This window comes from Pezoporus flaviventris, unplaced genomic scaffold, assembly GCF_033815535.1.
Source record: "Pezoporus flaviventris isolate CSIRO_AGI_PZ_B2104156 unplaced genomic scaffold, CSIRO_AGI_Pfla_v1 ptg000063l, whole genome shotgun sequence".
Taxonomy (NCBI): Eukaryota; Metazoa; Chordata; class Aves; order Psittaciformes; family Psittacidae; genus Pezoporus; species Pezoporus flaviventris.
In genome coordinates this window covers 2997900-3019596 of record NW_026892611.1, presented here as the reverse complement: position 1 = coordinate 3019596, position 21697 = coordinate 2997900, and the positions used below count along the sequence as shown (strand labels likewise).

Sequence of the window (21697 nt, the reverse complement as noted above, 5' to 3'; positions counted from 1 at the left end):
AGTGGGGTAAGAGGTGATTTGGAGGGTGACATCCCCTCCGTGCCCCACAGGAAGGTCATCAGCAGCCTGTTTGCCGGCCGTGGTGGGTCAGCGCTGGTGCTGTCGGGCTCGGTGGCAGGGTTGGAAGGGGGGTCCCAGCTCGCCCTGCGCCGCGCCACCAGCATGCGCAAGACCTTCACCACCGGCGTGGCCGCCGTCAAGAAGAAGTCCCTCTGCATCCAGATCAAGCTGCAAGTGGTGAGCGAGGGGATGCCACGGGGGGGGATGGATGGATGGATGGATGGATGGATGGATGGATGGATGGATGGATGGATGGATGATGGATCACTAGGTCCGGCTGGGATATCACTGCCTGTCACCGCTCACCTCCGTCTCCCACGCCTGCAGGACGCCCTCATCGACAGCATCAAGAAGTCCAAGCTGCACTTTGTGCACTGCTTCCTGCCCAAGGCGGCGGGGGGCGGCGGGGACCCCCGTGCCGGGCCGTGCCGGCGGGTGAGCGGCAGCGAGCTGGAGCTGCCCACGGAGCACTGCGAGGCCGGGCTCATGCAGCTTGACGTGCCCCTGCTGCGCGCCCAGCTCCGCGGCTCCCGCCTGCTCGATGCCCTCCGCATGTACCGCCAAGGTGAGATGTGGCACCCTGCGGGGTGTGGGGATGGATCCTGGACGTGTCCCCTCCGTGGGGAGCCAAACCCTACCCAGCCACCCCCTTTGGCACATCCCATTACTCCAAACCCCACTGCATCCCCCCACCGTGGTCCTGTCCCCCCTCCCTTGTGCTGGGGACAGGCATGGCCTTAATAGGGTGTCTCCACTGGTGCCGCCGGCTCCTGGCAGCATTCCTGCTGGCAGCCTGCCCCAATCCCACTGGGACGAGGGCCTCTGGGTCATGCTCAGCAAAGCATTTATCGATGCACGTGGCTGGCTGCCCAGCCAAGGGTTTACCGCCTGGGGGATGGACCCTTCCTGCTGCAATAGGGAATCGATGCCGCCCGGATCGATGGCCGCTGTGCCGGGGTCGGCAGCCCCATCAATACCCCGTCACTAATTAAGATGTGGAGGCTCGGCACCGTGAGCATGACGGCGAAGTTGGCTGCGGCTCAGGAAGGAGCCTGTTTGCTTGCACAAGCAACACACGTGTCCCTGCGCTCCCCTGAGGCAGGATCCGGCCACTTGCTCCATGGATCCTGGCCAAAATAGCTGGAGGACGCAGCCAAGGAGAGCGTCCCGGGGAGGGTTGGGGTTCTCCGGCCGTGCTTGTGCCACGTGGGGTGACACCATCAGCTCTCCCAAAAGATGGTCTCCAGCAAGTCAGGGCACATAGGGCCGTCCCCGGCCATCCCCTGGGTGTCCTGGCTGCTCCTACATCCCCCTTGCTCCCCACAGGGTACCCTGACCACATGGTGTTTGCGGAGTTCAGGCGGCGCTTTGACGTCCTGGCCCCTCACCTGACCAAGAAGCACGGGCGCAACTACATCGTGGTGGATGAGAAGCGGGTACGTGCCCTGTGCTGGGACCACTGCTGCACCCCAGGGGTCCCCTCCACCCCAGGGTGCTGCCAGCACAGCCCTGACACCTCTCCCTCCCTGCAGGCAGTGGAGGAGCTCCTGGAGTCGCTGGACCTGGAGAAGAGCAGCTACCACATGGGTCTGAGCCGGGTATGGTGACACTGGCTGTGGGCAGGGATGGGTGGCATGGCATGGCACAGGGTGGCACGGCCGCACAAGGGCAGCACTGTTTGTTCCCCCCTACGACATTCCTCTTGTCTGAGGAATAAAACCCCCACGGCGGGACAGGACCAGAGGCTGCAGAGGGGAGAGCTGCGTCCCCAGCAGCCGGTGCAGCCGGAGGGATGCCGGCACCCATCGGCATCTCGCCCTGCTCCCGTCCCGCAGGTGTTTTTCCGGGCTGGATCGCTGGCCAGGCTGGAGGAGCAGCGGGATACGCAGACCAGCAGGAACATCACCCTCTTCCAGGCAGCTTGCAGGGGTTTCCTGGCACGGCAGCAGTTCAAGAAGAGGAAGGTTCGTCCCAGCAGCTCTCCCCTCCCAGCTCTGCTGCACAATTTCGCCTAAAATGGGCAGCGCAGCCTTTCTGCTGCCTCCTGGGCCAGCACCTCCTCCTCCCGCCTCCCCCCACACCCGCCCAGCTGTGGGGGGCCAGGGGGAACCGGGGGGGTGGAGGGGAATCATCGGGCATCGCTGCGGTGGGATGGAGCAGAGCATCGGCTCCTACTTTTAATAGTAGAGAGGGTGTAAAGCAGGCACCTTGGCAGCTCCTCACCGTGAGATTAGCTTTGAGGGGGTGGAAAGAATCAACCAGATGAGCCGGGTGCAATTAGCCCAAATGCTAACAAAGGGGAGCGTGCCAGGGTGCTGAGCACCCACCCTGCTTCGTCCCACTGACGCCGTACCCTGCGGTGATTCCAGATCCAGGATTTGGCCATCCGGTGCGTGCAGAAGAACATCAAGAAGAACAAGGGGGTGAAGGACTGGCCCTGGTGGAAGCTCTTCACGACGGTGCGGCCCCTCATCGAGGTGCAGCTCACTGAGGACCAGATCCGTGGCAAAGACGTGGGTATCTCTATGCTGGGGGATGCTGAATGGGGCAGAGAGGGGCCTGGGGGGGGGGGGCTAGTCCTAGTCAGGACCTCACAGCGGGGTGGGATGCAGGATCCTGTGGTGGGATTGGGATGCAGGATCCTGTGTTAGGGTTGGGATGCAGGATCCTGTGGTGGGGTTGGGATGCAGGATCCTGTGGTGGGGTGGGATGCAGGATCCTGTGTTAGGGTTGGGATGCAGGATCCTGTGTTAGGGTTGGGATGCAGGATCCTGTGGTGGGGTTGGGATGCAGGATCCTGTGGTGGGGTGGGATGCAGGATCCTGTGGTAGGGTTGGGATGCAGGATCCTGTGGTGGGGTGGGATGCAGGATCCTGTGGTAGGGTTGGGATGCAGGATCCTGTGGTGGGGTGGGATGCAGGATCCTGTGGTAGGGTTGGGATGCAGGATCCTGTGATGGATTGGGATGCAGGATCTTGTGGTGGAGTGAGGCGCAGGCTCCTATGGCGTGGTGGGATGCAATAACCCATGGCTGGGAGGGATGCAGGACCGTGGCTGCCCCATACCCCATCAGCGCCAGGCTGGGATTGCTCCCTCATTTGTGATCAGCATGTCATTAGCATCCCCAGAGCCGGCTGTTGCCTGAGCCCAATTACAAGGCGTGGAGAATGGAAATGAAACTGTGCCGAGAGGCATCTGCGGGGGCCACCCCGTGCTGGCAACCAGACACTGCTGCCCCTGCCGATCCCGCCCAGCACAGAGCCTGGCTCAGCTTTCACCCTCATGGGTGCCTGTGCTGGGTTCAGAGGAGGGAGGGAAAGATGCTGGCCCGTGGTCCCCAGGCATCCTGCTGAGCCCCCTCCCTCCCCATCTGGGCCGGGTGCACCCAAACCCTTTGTTGAGCTGCCGATGAGTGGGTTTGCTCCCACCCCATCTCCTAAGGGGATGCAGGGACCCCTCTCTGTCTCTGCTGGGGCTGCCTGGTGTTTAGACACCATTTATGGGGTTGGAGTCAGCACGGCAGCGTTGGGGAATTTCCCTGCCCAGCCTTTGGCAGGGGAGCCCCCATCCTGCCCACCCAGTGCTAGGGGGGGGTCCTGCGGGGACCTGCCCTGCTCTGCCCCCCTCCCTCACTGCCCGCTCTGCTGCAGGAAGAGATCCAGCAGCTGAAGAGCAAGCTTGACAAGGTGGAGAAGGAGCGAAACGAGCTGCGGCTCAACAGCGACCGCCTGGAGAGCAGGGTAGGTCCTGCCCGCACCGGGAGCGGCTGCGATGCCGTGCCCTGGCCCATGGACCCATTCCCCCCCCTCCTTCTCCCCAGATCACGGAGCTGACATCGGAGCTGACGGACGAGCGGAACACTGGAGAGTCAGCTTCCCAGCTGCTGGACGCCGAGACAGCCGAGAGGCTGCGGGCAGAGAAGGAGATGAAGGACTTGCAGGTGAGTGCTCGTCTCCACAGCCACGCAGCGTCTCCTTCACCCCTCGGTGCTCACCGTGGCCTTGTCCCCTCTCAGGCTAAGTACGATGCTCTGAAGAAGCAGATGGAGTCGATGGAGATGGAGGTGATGGAGGCTCGGCTCATCCGGGCGGCAGAGCTCAATGGGGAGCTGGATGATGATGATTCTGGTACTGTCGTGTCTCCGGTGCTGGCTGCTGGCACACCTTGGTGCCCCGTGACCACAGCACTGTGCCCCCCTCTCCATGGTGGCCCCGTAGCACCCCATGCAGCCCCTTGGTGACCCAGATTCCCCTTGCAGGTGGCGAATGGCGGCTGAAATACGAGCGTGCGGTGCGGGAGATCGACTTCACCAAGAAACGGCTGCAGCAGGAGCTGGAGGACAAGCTGGAGGTGGAGCAGCAGGGCAAGAGGCAGCTGGAGAGGAAGGTGAGTGGGGCTCAGCCCCAGGGACCCCTTTATCCACTCAGCATGGGGATGGGCAGCTTGGAACTGAGGGAGCACAATGCCAGTGGGGACACAGTGGCTTCCTCAGCACCCTGCCTGCTCCTGCCCCTAGCTGACAGACCTGCAGGCAGACAGCGAGGAGAGCCAGCGGGTGCTGCAGCAGCTGAAGAAGAAGTGCCAGCGCCTGGCTGCGGAGCTGCAGGACACCAAACTGCACCTCGAGGGCCAGCAGGGACGGAACCACGACCTGGAGAAGAAGCAGCGGAGGTGGGGACCGCGCGCCGGCGGTGACGGGACGCAGCGGGGGTGGCATCCTCGCCGCGCAGCCAGCCTCTTGCAGAGTGGCATTACCATTTTAGCAGGGATTTGGGCACTCCACCAGCTCCCACTTGGCCGAGGTGTCTCCAGTGGGATAGAGCTGCCCGAGTCGGGTGTTTATGGTGATGGGGGTGATTCTGATGCTATTTTTGGGGGCTCAAGCTGAGTGATCCCCCTGTGTGAGGCCGTGGTCTATGGTGGAGGCTGCTCATGCTCCCTGGCTGTGCTCAGCACTCGCTCTCATCCCGTCCCCTCTCCCAGCTCTGGAGTTTGCTAACGTTATTAAGCAGCAGGGACGCTTTCATCTCATTATGGTAATGATCACACACACAAATACAGCAAGAGAATCCAATCTAATTAATTTCAATTTCCGTGGATTGGAGCCTGTGTTAATGCAGCTGTTTATTACCCAGCGCGAGCAGGAACGGGGATTAGCTGCGAGGTGTTTAATGCAGGTCACAGACTGAAACACAGGGTTGTTTTCCAAGCCCCAAAGGCAGCAGTTTCAGAGCAAACCCCACTGATCCCATCCCAGGGGCATAGGGAAAAGCTGCCCCATGAGCAGTCCCCCACCAGGAGCTCATGACCTCCCCGGGTATGGCACCAGTGCCATCCCACATGGGACCGTGGCACTGGGCTGCATCCGTGGAGCTGAGATGCCACAAGAGCCCATCTCAGCTGGAGACCCCCATGTATTGCAGCCCCTGCATGTCCTGCTCTGAGGGTGCAGTGTCCCCAGATGCCTATTGCATAGCAGAGTGTCAACATCAGCACGCACCAGCCCCACTGTGGGTGCTGCACTCCATTAGCCACTGAGGGAAGGCGTTGGGAGGAGTTTCTCCAAGTGACTCCGTGCCACCGTGCTGGCAATTAAAAGCTCATCAGCAGCATGTTTCAAATGAGCAGCCGGCGACACGCTGCCCTTCTTAGTGCCTGCTGGTGTGTGATGGGGATGCTCGGCACGGTGCTGGCGGCACAGGGCTGGGGACCCATTCCTGGTGCCCGTGGCAGTGTGCTGAGTGCCTGTCCTGCTGTCCCCACACAGGTTTGATAGCGAGCTCTCGCAGGCGCACGAGGAGGCACAACGGGAGAGGCTGCAGAGGGAGAAGCTGAGCCGCGAGAAGGATGTGCTGGTGGCCGAGGTCTTTGGCCTCAAGCAGTTGCTGGAGGTGAGTGGTCCCATGTCCTCTCCCCAGTGCCCCCACCAGTGGGTGTCCCGGGCTCATGGTGCCCCCCTCTCGTTGCAGGACAAGGACTCGGACATCGCAGGGCTGACACAGAAGGCAGAGGCGCTGGAGGCTGAGCTGCAGGACATCTCCTCCCAGGAGTCAAAGGATGAAGCCTCCCTGGCCAAGGTGAAGAAGCAGCTGAGGGACCTGGAGGCGAAGGTCAAAGACCAGGAGGAGGAACTGGATGAGCAGGCTGGGACCATCCAGATGCTGGAGCAGGTACAGCGGGGAGGGGCGAGGTTTCTGGGTGGGGTGGTTTCATGCAGGGCTGTTATTACCTGGGACGGGCTTGCCCGGGAAGAGGAGGTGTTGGGCCAGGCATCATTGGTGCCGACACGGCTCCTGGCTCTCCGTGCCATGGCCCGGCAGGTCACTGTGGGGCGGGAAGCCCGGCCAGCCTCAGACCGGGGGGCTTTCCGGGTGAGTGGCACCCAGGGAATGGCACTGGGGTCCCCCCATGTCCCCTTTGCTCTGACCACATCCCCCCTTCCCATTTGCAGGCCAAGCTGCGGCTGGAGATGGAGATGGAGCGGCTACGGCAGACCCATGCCAAGGAGGTGGAGAGCCGCGACGAGGAGGTGGAGGAGATTCGGCAGTCGTGCCAGAAGAAGGTAGGGCTGGGCTGCGGCCCCTCTGCCCATGGGTGTCCGGGATGTGTCCCTGTGCCCCGGTCGGATGCTGGGAGCTGCCAGCCGGGCACCATCAGGCAGTACCCGGCTCCCACGCGTCCAGCCGCAGCCCGGCTCCACTGGCTCGGCGAGTCCGACCGGTCCCTCCGCTGCCCCGGCCAGCGCACACTGGGCTTTGTGCCTGTGGTTGCGCAAACACCGGGATGATGGGGTCCCCCCGAGTCCCCAGTGTGTGGGGACACGCAAGAGGAAGGGGTCCCAGCCCCTTCCCGTTACCCTGAGCGGCTGCCTGGGCTGTCCTGCAGCTGAAGCAGATGGAGGTGCAGCTGGAGGAGGAGTACGAGGACAAGCAGAAAGTGCTGAGAGAGAAACGGGAGCTGGAGAGCAAGTTATCTGCTGTCAGTGAGCAGGTAGGGTGCAGGGTGGCTTTGGGAGCCCCATGGTGGGTTGGGCGCCCTGCTGGCAGTGTCCCGGAATGATGCCCCCCGTGCCACAGGCCAACCAGCGGGACTTCGAGACGGAGAAGCGCCTGCGCCGGGACCTGAAGAGGACGAAGGCGCTGCTGGCCGATGCACAGATCATGCTGGACCACCTGAAGAACAACGCGCCCAGCAAGAGGGAGATCGCCCAGCTCAAGAACCAGGTGAGCAAACAGATTCCCCCCAGAACCACAGCCCTCGAGGGACACGGGGTGGCCCCAGCCCTAAGCTGGGCACTGAGCCGTGTCCCCACAGCTGGAGGAGTCGGAGTTCACGTGCGCGGCCGCCGTCAAGGCCCGCAAGTCCATGGAGGTGGAGATCGAAGACCTTCACCTGCAGATCGATGACCTCTCCAAGGCCAAGGCAGCGGTGAGTGGGGTTTGGGGTCCTACCCCACCTGCAGCCAGGGGGACATCCGGCACCATGCGTGCTGTCAGGGTGGCCCCACGCCATTTGGGTGGCTTTGGGGGTGGGTGCCCTCCTCTTGGGGTGCAGTGGGAGACGCGAGCGGCTCCCCGCAGCTGGAGGAGCAGCTGAGCCGGCTGCAGCGGGAGAAGAACGAGGTGCAGAGTCGGCTGGAGGAGGACCAGGAGGACATGAATGAGCTGATGAAGAAGCACAAGGCGGCTGTGGCTCAGGTGAGGGGGGAACAGCAGCCACAGCACCCCCATAACTCCCTTCTTGGAGCCGGCACAATGGGGTCCCTGCTGATGGCCTCCATGTGTCCCACAGGCATCCCGGGACCTGGCGCAGATGAGCGACCTCCAGGCACAGCTGGAGGAGGTCAGCAAGGAGAAGCAGGAACTGCAGGAGAAGGTAGGGAGCATTGACACTGGCCATGGGGATGCGCCATGAGTGAAGCCAGGGGGCACATGGGGGCACCCAGAGGCCTGCTACCCACAGTACGGGGTGCAGAGCATTCCCATGGGGAGCTCTCCATTGGGATGGGAGCGGCAAGGCTGGCAGCTGGGGACCAGGGAGGTTGTGGTTGAGGCTGTGTTTCCCCTGCAGCTGCAAGGCCTGCAGAGCCAGCTGGAATTCCTGGAGCAATCCATGGTGGATAAGTCGCTGGTGAGCCGGCAAGAGGCCAAGATCCGTGAGCTGGAGACCAGGCTGGAGTTCGAGCGGACGCAAGTCAAGCGCCTGGAGGTAGATCCCTCCGTGTGGAACCGGGGTACACCGGGACCATGACGTGAAGCTGCCCAGGGCATCCCCTGAGCACATCCTAAGCATCCCCTTGCCAGGCCCCCCATGCTGCAGCCCTCCCCTGCTGGCAGCTGTCCCCATTCCTGCAGGGAAAGCTCCCTGCAAGCGCCGATAACAGTAATCCAGCACCCAGCCCAGCAAAGTGCTGCTTTCTCCCTGCATTGACTTAGGGAAATTATAGACTCTGCCGGCCCCGCTAAACGCAGCCTGCTTTATATTCTGCCTCTGCAGCTCTGCCGGGGAGTGGAGCAGCTTAGCTCTCCTCTTAATATTTTCCAGGCTATTATTTCCCTTCCCCGCTCTCTCTGCCGGGGCCATAAATATGCAGTGGCTGGCTCAGTGGCTTGGGGGAGAATGGAGCTATTTTTTCCCCTACGTTACACGCTTTAATTACTTCACACAGAGTTAAATCTATTTTCCCAATTCAACAAAGCCCTCGTGGTTGTGCTGCCCCTTTCCCGGCCCTGGGAGGGGGGGGGTTTCTCCTTCATCCCCTTGAGGATGGGAGCCATTTGGTGGGTGATGCTCTAGGGGGAAGGGTTCGTGGAGGGATATAGGGTGAGCCCATGCCTGCTGCTCCACAGAGCCTGGCCACACGGCTGAAGGAGAACATGGAGAAGCTGACGGAGGAGCGGGATCAGCGCGCGGCTGCTGAGAACAGGGAGAAGGAGCAGAACAAGCGGCTGCAGCGGCAGCTTCGCGATGTCAAGGAGGAGATGGGCGAGCTGGCCAAGAAGGAGGCAGAGGCCAGCCGCAAGAAGCATGAACTGGTGAGGGACCCCCAACAGGGCTGGGCAGGGGGAACAGGGGTGTTTTCCCCGGGGCACCCAGCTCATCCTGCTCCCTCCCTGCAGGAGATGGACCTGGAGAGCCTGGAAGCCGCCAACCAGAGCCTGCAGTCGGACCTGAAGCTGGCCTTCAAGCGCATCGGGGACCTGCAGGCGGCCATCGAGGATGAGATGGAGAGTGACAGCAATGAGGACCTCATCAACAGGTAAGAGCAGCCGGGCCTGGCCCCTGGGCAAGGCACATCACCGGGGTTCACTGCTTCTCCTTGCCACTTCTGAAATGTCACTGAAACCCCTCGGCTCTGCCTGGCCCTGACGGGATGCACCATGCGTCCATCCATGCACCATGCACACATGCATCCGGCCATCGTGCACATACGCATCATCAATCCGTGCATCCCACCCTCCACAGCCCCAGTGCAGCTTCACTCACTTGTGGAGGTGCCTGAAATGCAGCCAGGGCTGTGCCGGCTGGCTGGACTCTGCCAGGGAGCTCCAGGAGCCAGGGCAGCGCAGGCTGGCAGGAGGTCAAGGAAGCTGGGATCCAGCCCAGCCCAGGACACTGGAATCCAGCCCAGGATAGAATCATGGAATCGTAAAATCGTTTGGGTTGGAAGAGACCCTTAAGGTCATCAGTCAAAATGTTAACCCGGCACTGCCAAGTCTACCACTAAACCATGTCCCCAAATGCCACATCTACACGTCTGTTAAACACCTCCAGGGATGGTGATTCCACCACGTCCCTGGGCACCCTTTTCAGTGGATAAATTTTTCCTAATATTCCACCTAATCCTTCCGTGGCACAACTTGAGGCCATTTCCTCTTACCCTGTCACTTGTTACTTGGGAGAGGAGGCTGACCCCCACCTCACTACAACCTCCTTCCAGGTAGTTGTAGAGAGTGAGAAGGTCTCCCTAAGCCTCCTTTTCTCCAGGCCAAACATCCCCAGTTCCCTCAGCAGTTCCTCATCAGATTGGTGCTCCAGGCCCTTCACCCCCATTTATTCCCATCCTTTTGGTCTTTTGTTTTTCCCTTTGATTTGATTTCCTTTCTTTTGTGTTTCTCCCCACCTCGACACCCCCCCCCCCCCCCCCCAACCCCTCCCAGTTTGCAGGACATGGTGGCAAAGTATCAGAAAAGAAAGAGTAAACTGTGAGGAGCTTCTCTTTCTTTCCCCCCCCTCCCCTAACCCTCACCTCACCCCCACGGGCCGGGGCCCCGCATGCCACTGGCCCATCTCCGCATGCCCTAACAGCACCCGCAGCACGGCACGTAACCGCATCCCATGCAGGGGGGACGGGATGAGCCCCCGGGATGGGGCAGGGGGGATGCTCTGCCATGGCTAATGATGAGCACATTGGTACAGAGCCCCACCGCCACCCACCTTTAATATCCCACCTGTGGTCGCTGCACCACGACGCGGGCCGCGCTTAACTAACGGCACGGGTATGAACTGTGTTTGATGTGGAGTTTAATTCTGATGGTTATAAAACCTTAGCTGCCCCCAGAGTTTGTTTTAGGGGGCTCGTTGGGGTTTGTTTTGTTGTCATTTTGTGGGTTCTTGTTTGTGTTTTTCTTCCAAGCTGAGCGTTGCCTGGATGTATTGCAGGGGAGGGAGACGTGCGTGTGATGGAGCGCGGCAAATTGCCTTGCATGTAAAGAGGAAGATTCATACACAGGGTCTATCCCAGCCTGTGCTGTCTGCTCCCAGCCCCAGGCAGGGAATAAGCCCAAAGCTGGGTGGATAAAACAGCTCTTTAAGATGATATGATATATCCCATCCTTGGTGGGATCCCTCACCTCTCACTGGCCGGCAGCAGAGTGGTTAGAGAGGGGGCTGTGCTGCTTCGATTTCCTTATGGATCCCGCCAGTACTGCCATAACCCTAATGAAAGCAGTAAGCAGTTAGGTATTAAGGGAGATTTATACAGGGATGCTTTTAACGTGGAGGAATGGATTTTGCAATGCATACGGCGCCTTCTTTCTAAAGGCAATCAATATGGTTACGAACGGCTGATATAAATTAGTTGGTTTAAGCCAGATAGGACTTTTTTAACTCTGGGATGTAAATCAGGAGCTCCAGGCTCGGCAGGGCTGTAAATCTGCCCGCCTTGCCGGGGTCATTTCTGTTCTGCCTGCTAAACTCCTGTTTACCCAGGGCCATCAACATTGCTCCTGCTCGCTGTAACTTTGCACTCAACGGTGGCCTATAAAACGAACCCACTTATTTCCTTCCCAGCCCTAGGGCTGGAAATCTCCTGCGTTTCTGAAGCTATGCCCTGCCTGCTGCCCTGTGCAATGGCAGGGGGGGACATTGGGCAGAAGGTGCACGAGCTCCTTGGATGGGCAAAGGGGTGGTTTGGGGGTTTGTGCTCCATGGAGCCCCTATGTATGCACATTGGAGATGGAGCAGGGCCGTGGGATGCGGTTTTGCCCACACCAGGGTACCCAGGCAGTGGGTGCTTGGAGGGTTCAGCGCCCACCAGCGCAATTTGCCACTCCAGCACCCAAAATCTCACTGCCCCATGCTCACATCTTGCTTTCTCTCACGCCAACCCGCTCCTCCGGCAGTGACGGTGACTCAGACGTGGACTCGGAGCTGGAGGAGCGCGTGGATGGGGTGAAGTCCTGGCTCTCCAAGAACAAAGGCTCCTCCAAAGCACTCTCGGATGACGGCAGCCTGAAGGGCAGCAGGTGGGTGCAGGGCTGGCTGGCAGAGGACAGGGTGAGCTGTGCCAGGGGATGGACAAGGTATAGGGGGAGCACCCATGGGATGTCACGCTCTGGGTGCTGTGCTTGTGTTGCTGGTCAAGGAATGGTTAAGTGATGACCAGCTTAGTCTCCACTGGGGACACATGTCCCCCCACCCAAAAGGACCTCCATGGTCCCCCTCCCCATCATTCCACCTGCTGCACCACCACTGTGGAGGCACATGGGCATCACAGCCCCGAGCCCATCTGCCTCCCCATCATTCCCAATGATCGGCTCTATCCCTATGCATCATCCCCCTTCTCCAGGGCTGGATCCTCCCCAAACCTCCCCACACCTCTCAGAGATCACCAGCGGAAAGGGGGCCCATGCCCATGTGCCCCCATGGCCAGCGTGGGGCTGGGGCACACATCCCCACTCCCATTCCCTAGGGAAAGCGCTCGCCTGCTGAGTGCAGCCTGCTTTTATCCAAACCCAATTTCCTAGCCGGGCTCTAGGAGTCCCAGGGGGCTCCCCCCTCCCTTCTGCCGAGCAGGAGGGGAGAGATCTGAGCCGGGTTTTCTTAATTGGTTTAATTTATTCAGCGGTGCAGATGTAAAACATTTTGTTATGGGAGATAATTCCGCCTTTTCTGAAGTCGGGAATCAAACGCCGCGGCTCCAGGTAGCCGACAATGAAATAGATTGAACGCAACACTTGAAAAGGGGAATCAAAGTGCTGGGCTAGAACAATTCCCCCATTTACCTGGCATTTTAACTCGGTGCTATTTCCCACTGACGCACGTCGCCGAGGCAGCGCGACCGCCCCGCTTCGCCCGCTTATCTCCATCTCTCTCTTGTCTCCCCGGTGCGTGCGTGGTGCTGGCACAGGTCAGCCCCACCGGACGGTCCAGAGGGTGAGGAGCGCCCGGTGTCGGTGTTGAGCTGCCTCAGCTATAGGAAGCGGCCGGGCCTCAAGGACTCTATAGGTGGCCATGGGGATGAGCAGACGCTGTTCAGTGCCTTGGGAGAGCGGCCGCCTTCCCCCGAGCGTGCTGCTCGCAGGGCAGCCCGCAGCACCGAGCCCGAGGACCGGGCGGCTGTGATCGCCCGCGCCTTCGCCGATGCCAGCGGCCGGGCTCGCCAAGGGCTGGGCAAGCGCTGGTCCCTCTCCGCTGCCGATGGAGACAAAGCCTCCGTCGCCTCTGCCCCGGTGAGCCGGGCGTCCTCAGCCTCCTGGCGCGGGATGGAGGATGAGGAGGCAGGGGATGAGCGGTCCTCAGTGCTCAGCTTCGCCCTCTCCAGCCCTGGGAGCTTGAGGAGCCGGCGCGGGGGACCTGAAGGTCGCCCCGAGTCGCGGCTCTCCCTGGCCCGCAGCCGCATGGAAGAGGCGGACGAGGGTTCCCGTGGGCAGCCCCCGCTGGGGCGCAGCTTCTCTGTGCCCCCCCGGCCCCGCAGCGCTGCCTCTGAAGAGGGGAGTCCCAGGGACGCCCGCCCCGTGGGGCACCGCTCCTACCTGGACCCCGACCTGGAAGCTGCCATCCAGGAGGTGCTGAGCTACCGCCCGGTGCGGGCCCGGGGCTGCTCCAGCCCTGACGCTGACTCCGATGACGGCCGCAGCGTGCGGAGCGTTCGGAGCGTGCGGAGCGCGGCCCCCTTGGGTGCTGCCGACCCCAATCCCGGCAGCCTGCGCCGCTCCGCGTCCGCCCTCGACTTCTCCCGGCATCACCGGCACCGGAGCAGCTCCTGCTCCTCTGAGGAAGAGGAGGAGCGGAAGAAGAAGAGCCGCTCCAAGAAGCGCTCCAAGAAGTCCAAGAAGAAATCCAAGAAGAAGAAGAAGCAGGAGTCGTCATCGTCCGAATCGGATTCCTCCTCCGATTCGTCCTCCGGCTCCACCAGCTCCTACCGCAGCACCTCCAGTGTCAAGAAGGGCCCAAAGGCACCGGGGGGTGAGGAGCAGGGACACCCCAGCCGGGGCAAGAAGGAGGAGAAGCAGAGGAAGAAGCAGGTGGACAGCCTGATGATGAAGTATCTGTACCGGCCCGAGAGCGACTGAGGCAGGAGGTGGGAGCGGTGTGTGCTGTGCAGCATGAACCTCCCCGTGTGCCACTAACAGCTCGTCCTAACCCTCACCTGGCTCCGGGTGTGGATCTCACCTTTGCCAGGTTCCCTGGGATGTGTCCAGAGCAGCCCTGCTTTTGGGGTGCTGCAGGGCATCCCCAACGCATCTCCAGCCATGGGGCATGGCCGCAGCAGGACCAGCAGCATGTTTGGGATTAGTAGCTGGGGCGCGTGGGGTACTGGGAAGTGCAAATCCCTTCCTGTTCCCCAGCCACCATCCAGGATGCAGCTGAATTTATTCCTTCAGGAAATTTAAGGGCTCGCCCCAGGGAATTCAGCGCCCTGGGGACAGCGGTGGGTCCCGAAGGCACTGGGGAGGAATGGGATGGGTACTAACATGCATCCAGTGCAGCGTGTGAGCATGGAGGGCAGGCAGCACCCGCAGTGGGGGTGCCGGGGTGGATGGTTGGGACTTGGAGTTGTTTCTCGTGGCAGCCACATCCTGCTGCCCTGTGCTGTGCAGGGGCTTGTGATGGGGATTTGGGGTGCAAATGGTTGCGCTGGGGTCTCCGGCCGTGATTTCAGAGCAGGGTTTATCCTTTCCAATGGCTTGAATAGGAAAAGAGCTGGAGGAAAGGGAAAGAAAAGCCTTGTGGAAACATGGTCATAGTCGGGCTGCCTGACCCAGGGCCAAGGAAGGCATCATGGGGTGATGGTGGTGGGGAGGAACACCCCCCAGGACCCAGCCGTGGGCTCTGGTGCATGCAGGACCCTCAAGCGGTGATGTCCATGAGCACTGGTGTTTGCATCCATGGCCGTGTGCTAGGTGCCTATGGGGCTGGTAGCCATTGGGCAGGCCCAGTTTGACCCACGGGGCTCAGCTCAGCCTGGGAATGAGTCAGCTGCAGCGGAAGATACCCCAAATCTCTCCGAAACAATAATAAAGGTGGTGATGGAGGCTCCATCCATCCGGCTGCCACCTTGCCTGCTCACCCAAGGGGATTGAGCCCCGCACTGCAGCGTGCAGGGAGCATTGAGCCCCCATTAACTCCACTTTCTCCCACAGCCCCCCAAGTTCCCGGCGCCATTTCACCTACGACAGATGGGATGAGGAGCAGGACGCCGAGGAAAGCACCCGCCGCTCATCCCACAGCTCCCCCAGCGAGGCCGAGAGCCGGGCTGCCGAGACCCCTGCCTAGAGCCCACCATCGCCCCAGAGACATCCAGCTCTATAGGGCTGCCCTGGGCAGCCGGTGACTCCTGATGCACAGGACATGGGGGGGACACACACACAGCCACCCCCCAGCCCTGCTATGTGGGGAGCAGCCCGGCCGGCTCGCTGGCTGCAGCCCCCCAACCACCTTCCCACCTCCCGGCTGCCCTCGGCGGTGGAGCCGGTCATTCCGGCGTCCTGGTTTGTTATTCCTCAGTGCCTGCTGGCTCCTTATTTTATAACTTAAACTCCCCCCCCCCCTTCCCCAGGCACCCCAGTGTCCTCTTAAACCCCTTTTAGTTGAGCCAAAGACGTCTCTCACTGGCCGGGCCCTGGGGAGCAGCCAGGAAGGGGACATGGGGATGGGGTCCCACGTACCCATGCGGGTTGTTGTCACCCCCCAACCCTGCCTGGTTGTTTTGCACTAGCCCAGCTGTGCGTCCCGTCCCGTCCCCCCCCATCCCCTTTACTTTCAGTATGGAAATAAAAGTCATTTCTGGCTGGTGGCAGTGGCTGCTCCATGGGGCCGGGGGGGGTCACCCTGTTTTAGGGGGTGATGGTGATGGTGGGTTGGATCCAGCCTCGATGAGGATGCTGCATGGAGGGACCAAGCCCTGCGCCTGCTGCACCCATGGGTGATGAGGAGAGGAGACAGCCCTCGCGGGTGCTGGCACTGCATCGTTTATCAATCTTCATAAATATGCAGATGAGCAGCAGGGATGGGAGCCCTCCGCTCAGTTAATTATTTAACATGGAGGAGATGGTGATGCGCATCGCTGGCCGCCTCTGCTGCGTATGGCTAAAGCACCCACCAGCTGATTCTGGGTGCTGCCCCTGCCTCCCCCCATCCCCAAGAGCTCCCCCCCAGGACCCCACAAACCAGGTTGTTTGGTCCCTTCTCCCAAGCATCTCTTGGAAACAAGTGGGGGAAGCTCTGCGCTCGCTGCTGTAAAGCCACGCTGCGCTAATGCGCTTTCATTAAGTGGGAGCGATCTAATGATAATAAAATGGCACATTTAACATTAAAACATTTAACTTGACTCCTAAGCGAGAGCATCTCTGCACTGTTCCAGCTCCATCTTCATGAGGCTGACAAAGCTCCTTAATTTGTTTCCTGGGAGCTGGTGCTTGGTAGAGACAGCTTGGCACCGCGCGGCATGGGGGATGCTGGGATGCGGGGAGGCAGGGTACCAGGATGCTGGGATGTGGGGATGGAGGAGACAGGGGTGCTGGGTTCTGGGGATGTAGGGTGGCAGGATGTTGTGCTATGGGGATGCAGGGGTGCAAGATGGAGGGCTACTGAGATGGGGGGAGGTAGGAATGCTGGGATCTGAGGAGGCAGGGACCAGGATGCTGTGATAGAGAGATGCAGGGGTGCTGGGATGTGGGGTGGAGGGGTGCCAGGATGCTGGGTGATGGGATGGTGGAGTATGGGGATGTGTGGATGCAGGGTAGCTGGGGTGTGGGGTGGAAGGGTGCTGAGGTGCAGCATTCTGGGACACCGGGATGCAGGGATATGGGGATATGTGGGGATGCGCGGGGATGCTAGCATGCCGGGATGTAAGGATGCTGGGATGCAGGAACACAGCTGCAGGTCAGTGTGATGCTGTGTGGGCACAGCCAGGGCCTCTCACCTACAGTGCAGCCCGAAACACTCCAGGGAAGCGGGTGATGGCAAAGGGAGCAGTGCTATGGGATGGCTCCTCACCCAGGCTCAGCTCACACAGCAGCTTCCCCACCACTGGTGCCAGCTTGAACCCATGGCCTGTAGGAAAACAGTGGAGGTTGGGGGGCACAGGGCAGATTGGGGCACTGGGGGCTGTTGGGTGCCCTCACCTACCCGAGAAGCCAGCCCCAATGATGATGTTGCTGTACTTGGGATGCCGGTCCAGGATGAAGTCTCCATCCGGGGTGTTCTGGGGGAGCCATGGTGTGAGAATGCAGGGCCAGGGGTCCTCTTCTGGACCCATTATTGTGGGGAAGGCACGGCAAGGTGCAGCTTGGGGTTGGATGCCCCCGGGGGCACTCACCGTGTAGAGGCAGGTCTCCACCACGGCTGGCGAGGGCTCCAGGCCGGGCAGGTAGCTGCTGATGAAGCTGCTCAGGAGGGTGACATCGGGACGGGGGGTACCGGGGGGCACCCGGTCCCGCTCATCGGGGTCCGTGGGGCTGCCGTGGTGGTAGCAAACCTGGGGGGCAGCAGGTCAGGGGGGCTGCTGGGGGGACCCCCCTAACACCACCATACCCTGCTCACCTTGACCAGACCGGGGTACTCGAGGGCAGGCAGCCCATAGATGCCGTGTGGGGCTTGGCTCAGCCCCATGGCCATGAAGCAGGGCCCGGCTCTGCTTGCTCTCCCAGGCTCTTTCTCCTTCCAGTAGCAGACGTCGATGCGCAGGGGCTGGGGTCACAGCGTTAGCCCTGGCCGTGGCCGTGCCACCCCATGGTGCCACCAACCCTCACCTGCAGCGGGAGGTGAAGACCCAGCGGTGCCAGGAGGGCACGGGTCCAGGCTCCGGCGGTGATGATGAGCCGGGGCGCTCGGTACACGCCGGCGGTGGTGGTGATGGTGAGCACGGCCCCAGGCTCAATGTGCAGCACCTGCTCCCCATCCTGCAGGGTGCCCCCGTGCCGGCGGAAGGCATCCTGGGAGGGGATGGGGACAGGAGGTGACTGCAGGGACTGAGCCAGAGGACCCCCATCCCATCCCGTCCTATAGCATCCTATCTCATCCCATCACATCCCTTCCCATCCCCACCCATCCCATCCCACCCCATCCCATCCTATCCCATCCCATTTCATCCCATCCCATCCCATCCCTTCCCATCTCTTCTCTTCCCTTCCCTTCCTTTCCCTTCCCATCCATCCCATTCCATACCACCCCATCCTATCCCATCCCATCCCTTCCCATTCCATACCACCCCATCCTATCCCATCCCATCCCATCCCATCCCATCCCATCCCATCCCTTCCCTTCCCATACCACCCCATCCTATCCCATCCCATCCCATCCCATCCCTTCCCTTCCCATCCATCTCATCCTATCCTATCCTATCCTATCCTATCCTATCCTATCCTATCCTATCCTATCCTATCCTATCCTATCCTATCCTATCCTATCCCATCCCATCCCATCCCTTCCCATCCATCTCATCCTATCCTATACCATCCCATTCTATCCTACCCTGTTCCATCCTCTTGACAGCACCCACCTGCACTGCCCGCAGCGCCCGGTCAGCGAACAGCACCCCACCAGTGCTGTCCCACAGGGCCACCTCTCCAGCGTGCAGCCGGAGGCCAGGGAAGTGCTGGGCCAGCTCCACGGCATCAAGGACGTGGTTGTCCCCCAGGCTCTGGCGGCAGCCCTCCAGCTCCGGGTCACCCGCCGGCCCCAGCACCACCAGCCCTGTCCGCCTGTGTCCCACCAGCCACATCAGTTCCCCCTCCGTGCACTGACCCCCCTTGCTTTGCCCCTGGGGGAAACCGAGGCACTGGCAATGGTGATGCTTGGAACGTGTGATGCCTGATATTAGGCATGCTGGGTGATGCGGGCTATACAGGTGATAACGGGGATATGGGTGTGTGCGGTGATGCATGGGGAGGATCCAGATGCCAGCACCCCACTCACAACGCCCCCCCCCCCCCCCCCCCGCAATCCAGCTATTGCCATCAGCGCTGACCCCAGCAGCAGAGGATCATTTGGATGCTCATTTCCTTAATGATGCTTCCTTATGAGCCCCATAAATTACCCAGGGCTGGCAGCTGCTGCCGGCGCGGCCTCATCCAGCCCTGACACACGGCTTCCGCAGCCCCCAGCCCCACGTGGGGGGAACAGTGCTGGTGGGGCTGCATCCCCATTGCCATCACCTGTACAGGCTGGTGCCGGCCTCGTCCTCCAGCTGCTTCCAGAGGCGGAAGCTGTCGGGCATCATGCGGGCATAGGGCACCCGGGGGTAGGCGCTGCGGGTGATGCGGCTCTGCCCATGCGAGCTGCCTCGAGAGTGGGGCAGGATGAACTGCAGAGCAGGGGGACAGGGGGGTTACTGCCACCCCCTGACACCTGGGGACACAGCCTGCCCTGACTCTGTCCCAGCCCTGTGGTGCTGGGAAATGGGGGTCCTGGCACTGGGGGGCACAGGGCTGCTGGCACTGGGGACATGTGGCAGCTCCACTCCATGCCGTGCAAAGGGCATCCAGGCCTGCAGGCACCCGCCCCAGTTCGTTGTCACTGGGGACCCAGTGGAGCTGGGGACATGTCAGGGCTGGGAACACGGTACCTGCTCCAGCAGGAGGGTGTCCCTGTGGCGCTGGGCCAGGTGATAGGCGGTGAAGGAGCCCTGGATGCCGGCCCCGATGACGATGGTGTCGTAGGTGGCCTGGTGGGACTGGCTGGGGGCAGCCATGTCCGTCTTTGTCCTTGTTCCCATCTCTGTCTGCAGCCGGGAGCAGAGCCAAGGGGAGGGATGGGGCAGAGTCCAGCCATTGGTGGTGGAGCTTTGGCCACCCTCCAGCCCCAACAGGGACAGTGGGAGCCGCATCCTTCCCACCAGGACCGGCCTGAACCCCGCATCCCAGGGTACCACAGGGTACTACACCCCTCCATCACCCTCACCCCTCCAGCAGGATCAGAGCAATAGGGTGGGATAAATGTGATGGAAAAGTGTTTCCAGTAAATCCCCTTTTCCCTCCCTGCTGGTCCCTGGACATGGGGCTCAGCAGCGCTCCCATTTGTGTGCAATGCGAACCCCCTGCTTGCTTCAAGACAAACAGGTTGGTTTTTTTCCCTCCAGCACAATTTATTGCAGCCATAAACCATTTTGGTGCCATCTTTTCTTGTTGCTGCTATGTTTTTAGCAGGAGATAGGGGTGATTTAGGGCTCAGAGAGGCCGGGATGTGAAGCCCCATGTCCCACTGGTGCTGGTGCAAATTATGGGGTGTGATTTGGGGTTTGAGGACACTCGGTGATGCTTTTTGGGGGGGTAACACAGGCAGGGGATGCCAGTGCCCATGTGCTGCCTGACGGCTAATTAGGGGAATTAATTTACTCTGGCTTTCGTGGTGTAAAAAGCATTACTTACTGGTTAATTGTCGTTATTATGAAATGTTAAATATCATTACTTACATTGCTGCTCGCATCCGATGATGGATGAAGCACTGGGGACTAGCCTGGGGGGGGAATTCCTTCCCCCCCCCTCAACGTGGTGCTCAATTGGGTCATGGGGATACCCCAGCATCATGCGAAGGCAGATCCGGCAGCAGACAGGGATGGAGAGGTGATGGGGCAAAGACGGGGAGCACAAGCAAAGGATGGGGTCCCTCATAGACCCCTCCTCAGTGCTATTCCTCAGGACCACTAATGCAATGAGGACGTGCCGGCCTCAGCATCGCTGCGATGCCCAGGGCTCTGCATCACGCGGTGCCCCACTAAAGCAGCACATCCTCCCTCGCCTTTGATGTTACGAGTAATTCACCAATTCCCCCAGGTTTCAGCTGGCTTTTTTGTGCTTTGAACAGCACCTCTTACCTGCTCTTCCTTCTTTTTTTTGCTGGGAAGATGAAGAATAATTAATTATCCGTGAAACATTACATGGCAAAATGAACTACTCTCCTGTTAACGGTGTGTTAATAGGTCGGGTTGGAAGAGCCTTGCTCAGATGCTGTAAAGCTGGGGAGGCTGTTGTGGGGTGCAGGGATGATTGTTGGTGTTGGAGGAGACAGTGACCATCTCCAGGGCTCTGTGGGACCCCTTAAACCATCACTTTCATTGCATGGATGATCCTGACCAGGGCTGCTCTCATCTTGGGGATGTCTATACTCCAAACCCCCAAAAAGCAGCAGCATGGGCTCATCTTGCATTGGGGTGAATTTTTGGGGTGCTACTTCAGCCCTGTGCTGCATAAGAGAGAGAAGATGGTCTCCATCACTCCTGCCTCTTGTCTTGGGTTTAAATTAACCAGAGGCAACGCTCGAGACAGCAAGAAATCCATTTCCCAAAGCAGCCGGCGCGGGTCAGGAGAGCACAGTAAAAATGAAATATTCCCAGTGCAGGCTGGGAGGATGGATGGGAAAACTCGGGGCTGGCACTGGCACAGGGTGGGATTGATGAGGGAAGAGCCTGGCTCAGGCTGCAGGAGCTGAGCCTGGATCAGATCCATGGGGACTAGGACAAACTGGGAATGAGGAGCTTTGGCCAAGGCCAGGCAGGGCTCAGCAGCTCAGAGCTCTGTACCTGCTGCACCCATTGCACATATTACACCCACAGCAACCATTGCACCCAGTGCACCCATTGCACCCATTGCATCCATTGCATCCATTGCACCCACTGCACACTGGGCTGGCAGGTGGAGTATCCCAAAAACCCACCACCACCCGTGCAAGCGCTTCATGCTGGGCTGTGCCAGCCTCATACATTCTCCATCAAAGTGCCAACTGGCACTAAAGGAAGAATTAGGGAGCCAGGATGCTCCCTGGGGAGCACAGCATCATTGTGCTGTGCTCGCCCCCATTTATTTCCCCATCCAGATGCTTTGAAGGCACCTGCAAAGGGTTTGTTTGCTTTGTGTCAAACCCAAACAGGAGGCAGCCCCTCATTAGCAGTCCAGGTAGGTGCCGGGGGAAGCGT

At 60.5% G+C, this 21697-nt stretch overlaps 2 protein-coding genes across 22 annotated transcripts in view; one reads left to right on the top strand and one right to left on the bottom strand.

The window, feature by feature from the left end:
• Positions 1-15580, top strand: part of MYO18A (myosin XVIIIA) — a 35314-nt gene extending 19734 nt beyond the window's left edge. For 15 of the 21 annotated variants that reach the window (XM_061470091.1, XM_061470108.1, XM_061470107.1 and 12 more), the window contains 26 exons: positions 51-237; positions 388-625; positions 1387-1496; positions 1593-1658; positions 1896-2024; positions 2430-2573; positions 3711-3800; positions 3881-4000; positions 4076-4187; positions 4319-4446; positions 4577-4731; positions 5828-5951; positions 6030-6230; positions 6512-6622; positions 6946-7050; positions 7137-7283; positions 7375-7488; positions 7641-7757; positions 7852-7935; positions 8131-8268; positions 8910-9095; positions 9180-9319; positions 10221-10265; positions 11685-11807; positions 12692-13864; positions 14928-15066. In XM_061470091.1, the coding sequence (XP_061326075.1) occupies positions 51-237; positions 388-625; positions 1387-1496; positions 1593-1658; positions 1896-2024; positions 2430-2573; positions 3711-3800; positions 3881-4000; positions 4076-4187; positions 4319-4446; positions 4577-4731; positions 5828-5951; positions 6030-6230; positions 6512-6622; positions 6946-7050; positions 7137-7283; positions 7375-7488; positions 7641-7757; positions 7852-7935; positions 8131-8268; positions 8910-9095; positions 9180-9319; positions 10221-10265; positions 11685-11807; positions 12692-13856 (4279 nt within the window). In that variant the 3' untranslated portion in view covers positions 13857-13864; positions 14928-15066. Of the gene's footprint in view, positions 1-50; positions 238-387; positions 626-1386; positions 1497-1592; positions 1659-1895; positions 2025-2429; positions 2574-3710; positions 3801-3880; positions 4001-4075; positions 4188-4318; positions 4447-4576; positions 4732-5827; positions 5952-6029; positions 6231-6511; positions 6623-6945; positions 7051-7136; positions 7284-7374; positions 7489-7640; positions 7758-7851; positions 7936-8130; positions 8269-8909; positions 9096-9179; positions 9320-10220; positions 10266-11684; positions 11808-12691; positions 13865-14927 lie in introns of all 21 variants that reach the window. The other 6 variants (XM_061470109.1, XM_061470096.1, XM_061470094.1 and 3 more) reach the window with 3 other exon arrangements.
• Positions 15581-16625: 1045 nt separating this feature from the next.
• On the bottom strand, positions 16626-19533 carry PIPOX (pipecolic acid and sarcosine oxidase). The gene is made up of 8 exons (XM_061470144.1): positions 19352-19533; positions 18942-19090; positions 18287-18488; positions 17538-17720; positions 17329-17475; positions 17105-17263; positions 16915-16990; positions 16626-16839 (listed from the first exon to the last, which is right to left on the bottom strand). The coding sequence occupies exons 1-8, from the start codon at positions 19499-19501 to the stop codon at positions 16709-16711; spliced, it is 1197 nt and encodes a 398-aa protein (XP_061326128.1). The 5' UTR covers positions 19502-19533; the 3' UTR covers positions 16626-16708.
• Between the last annotated feature and the right edge of the window lie 2164 nt (positions 19534-21697).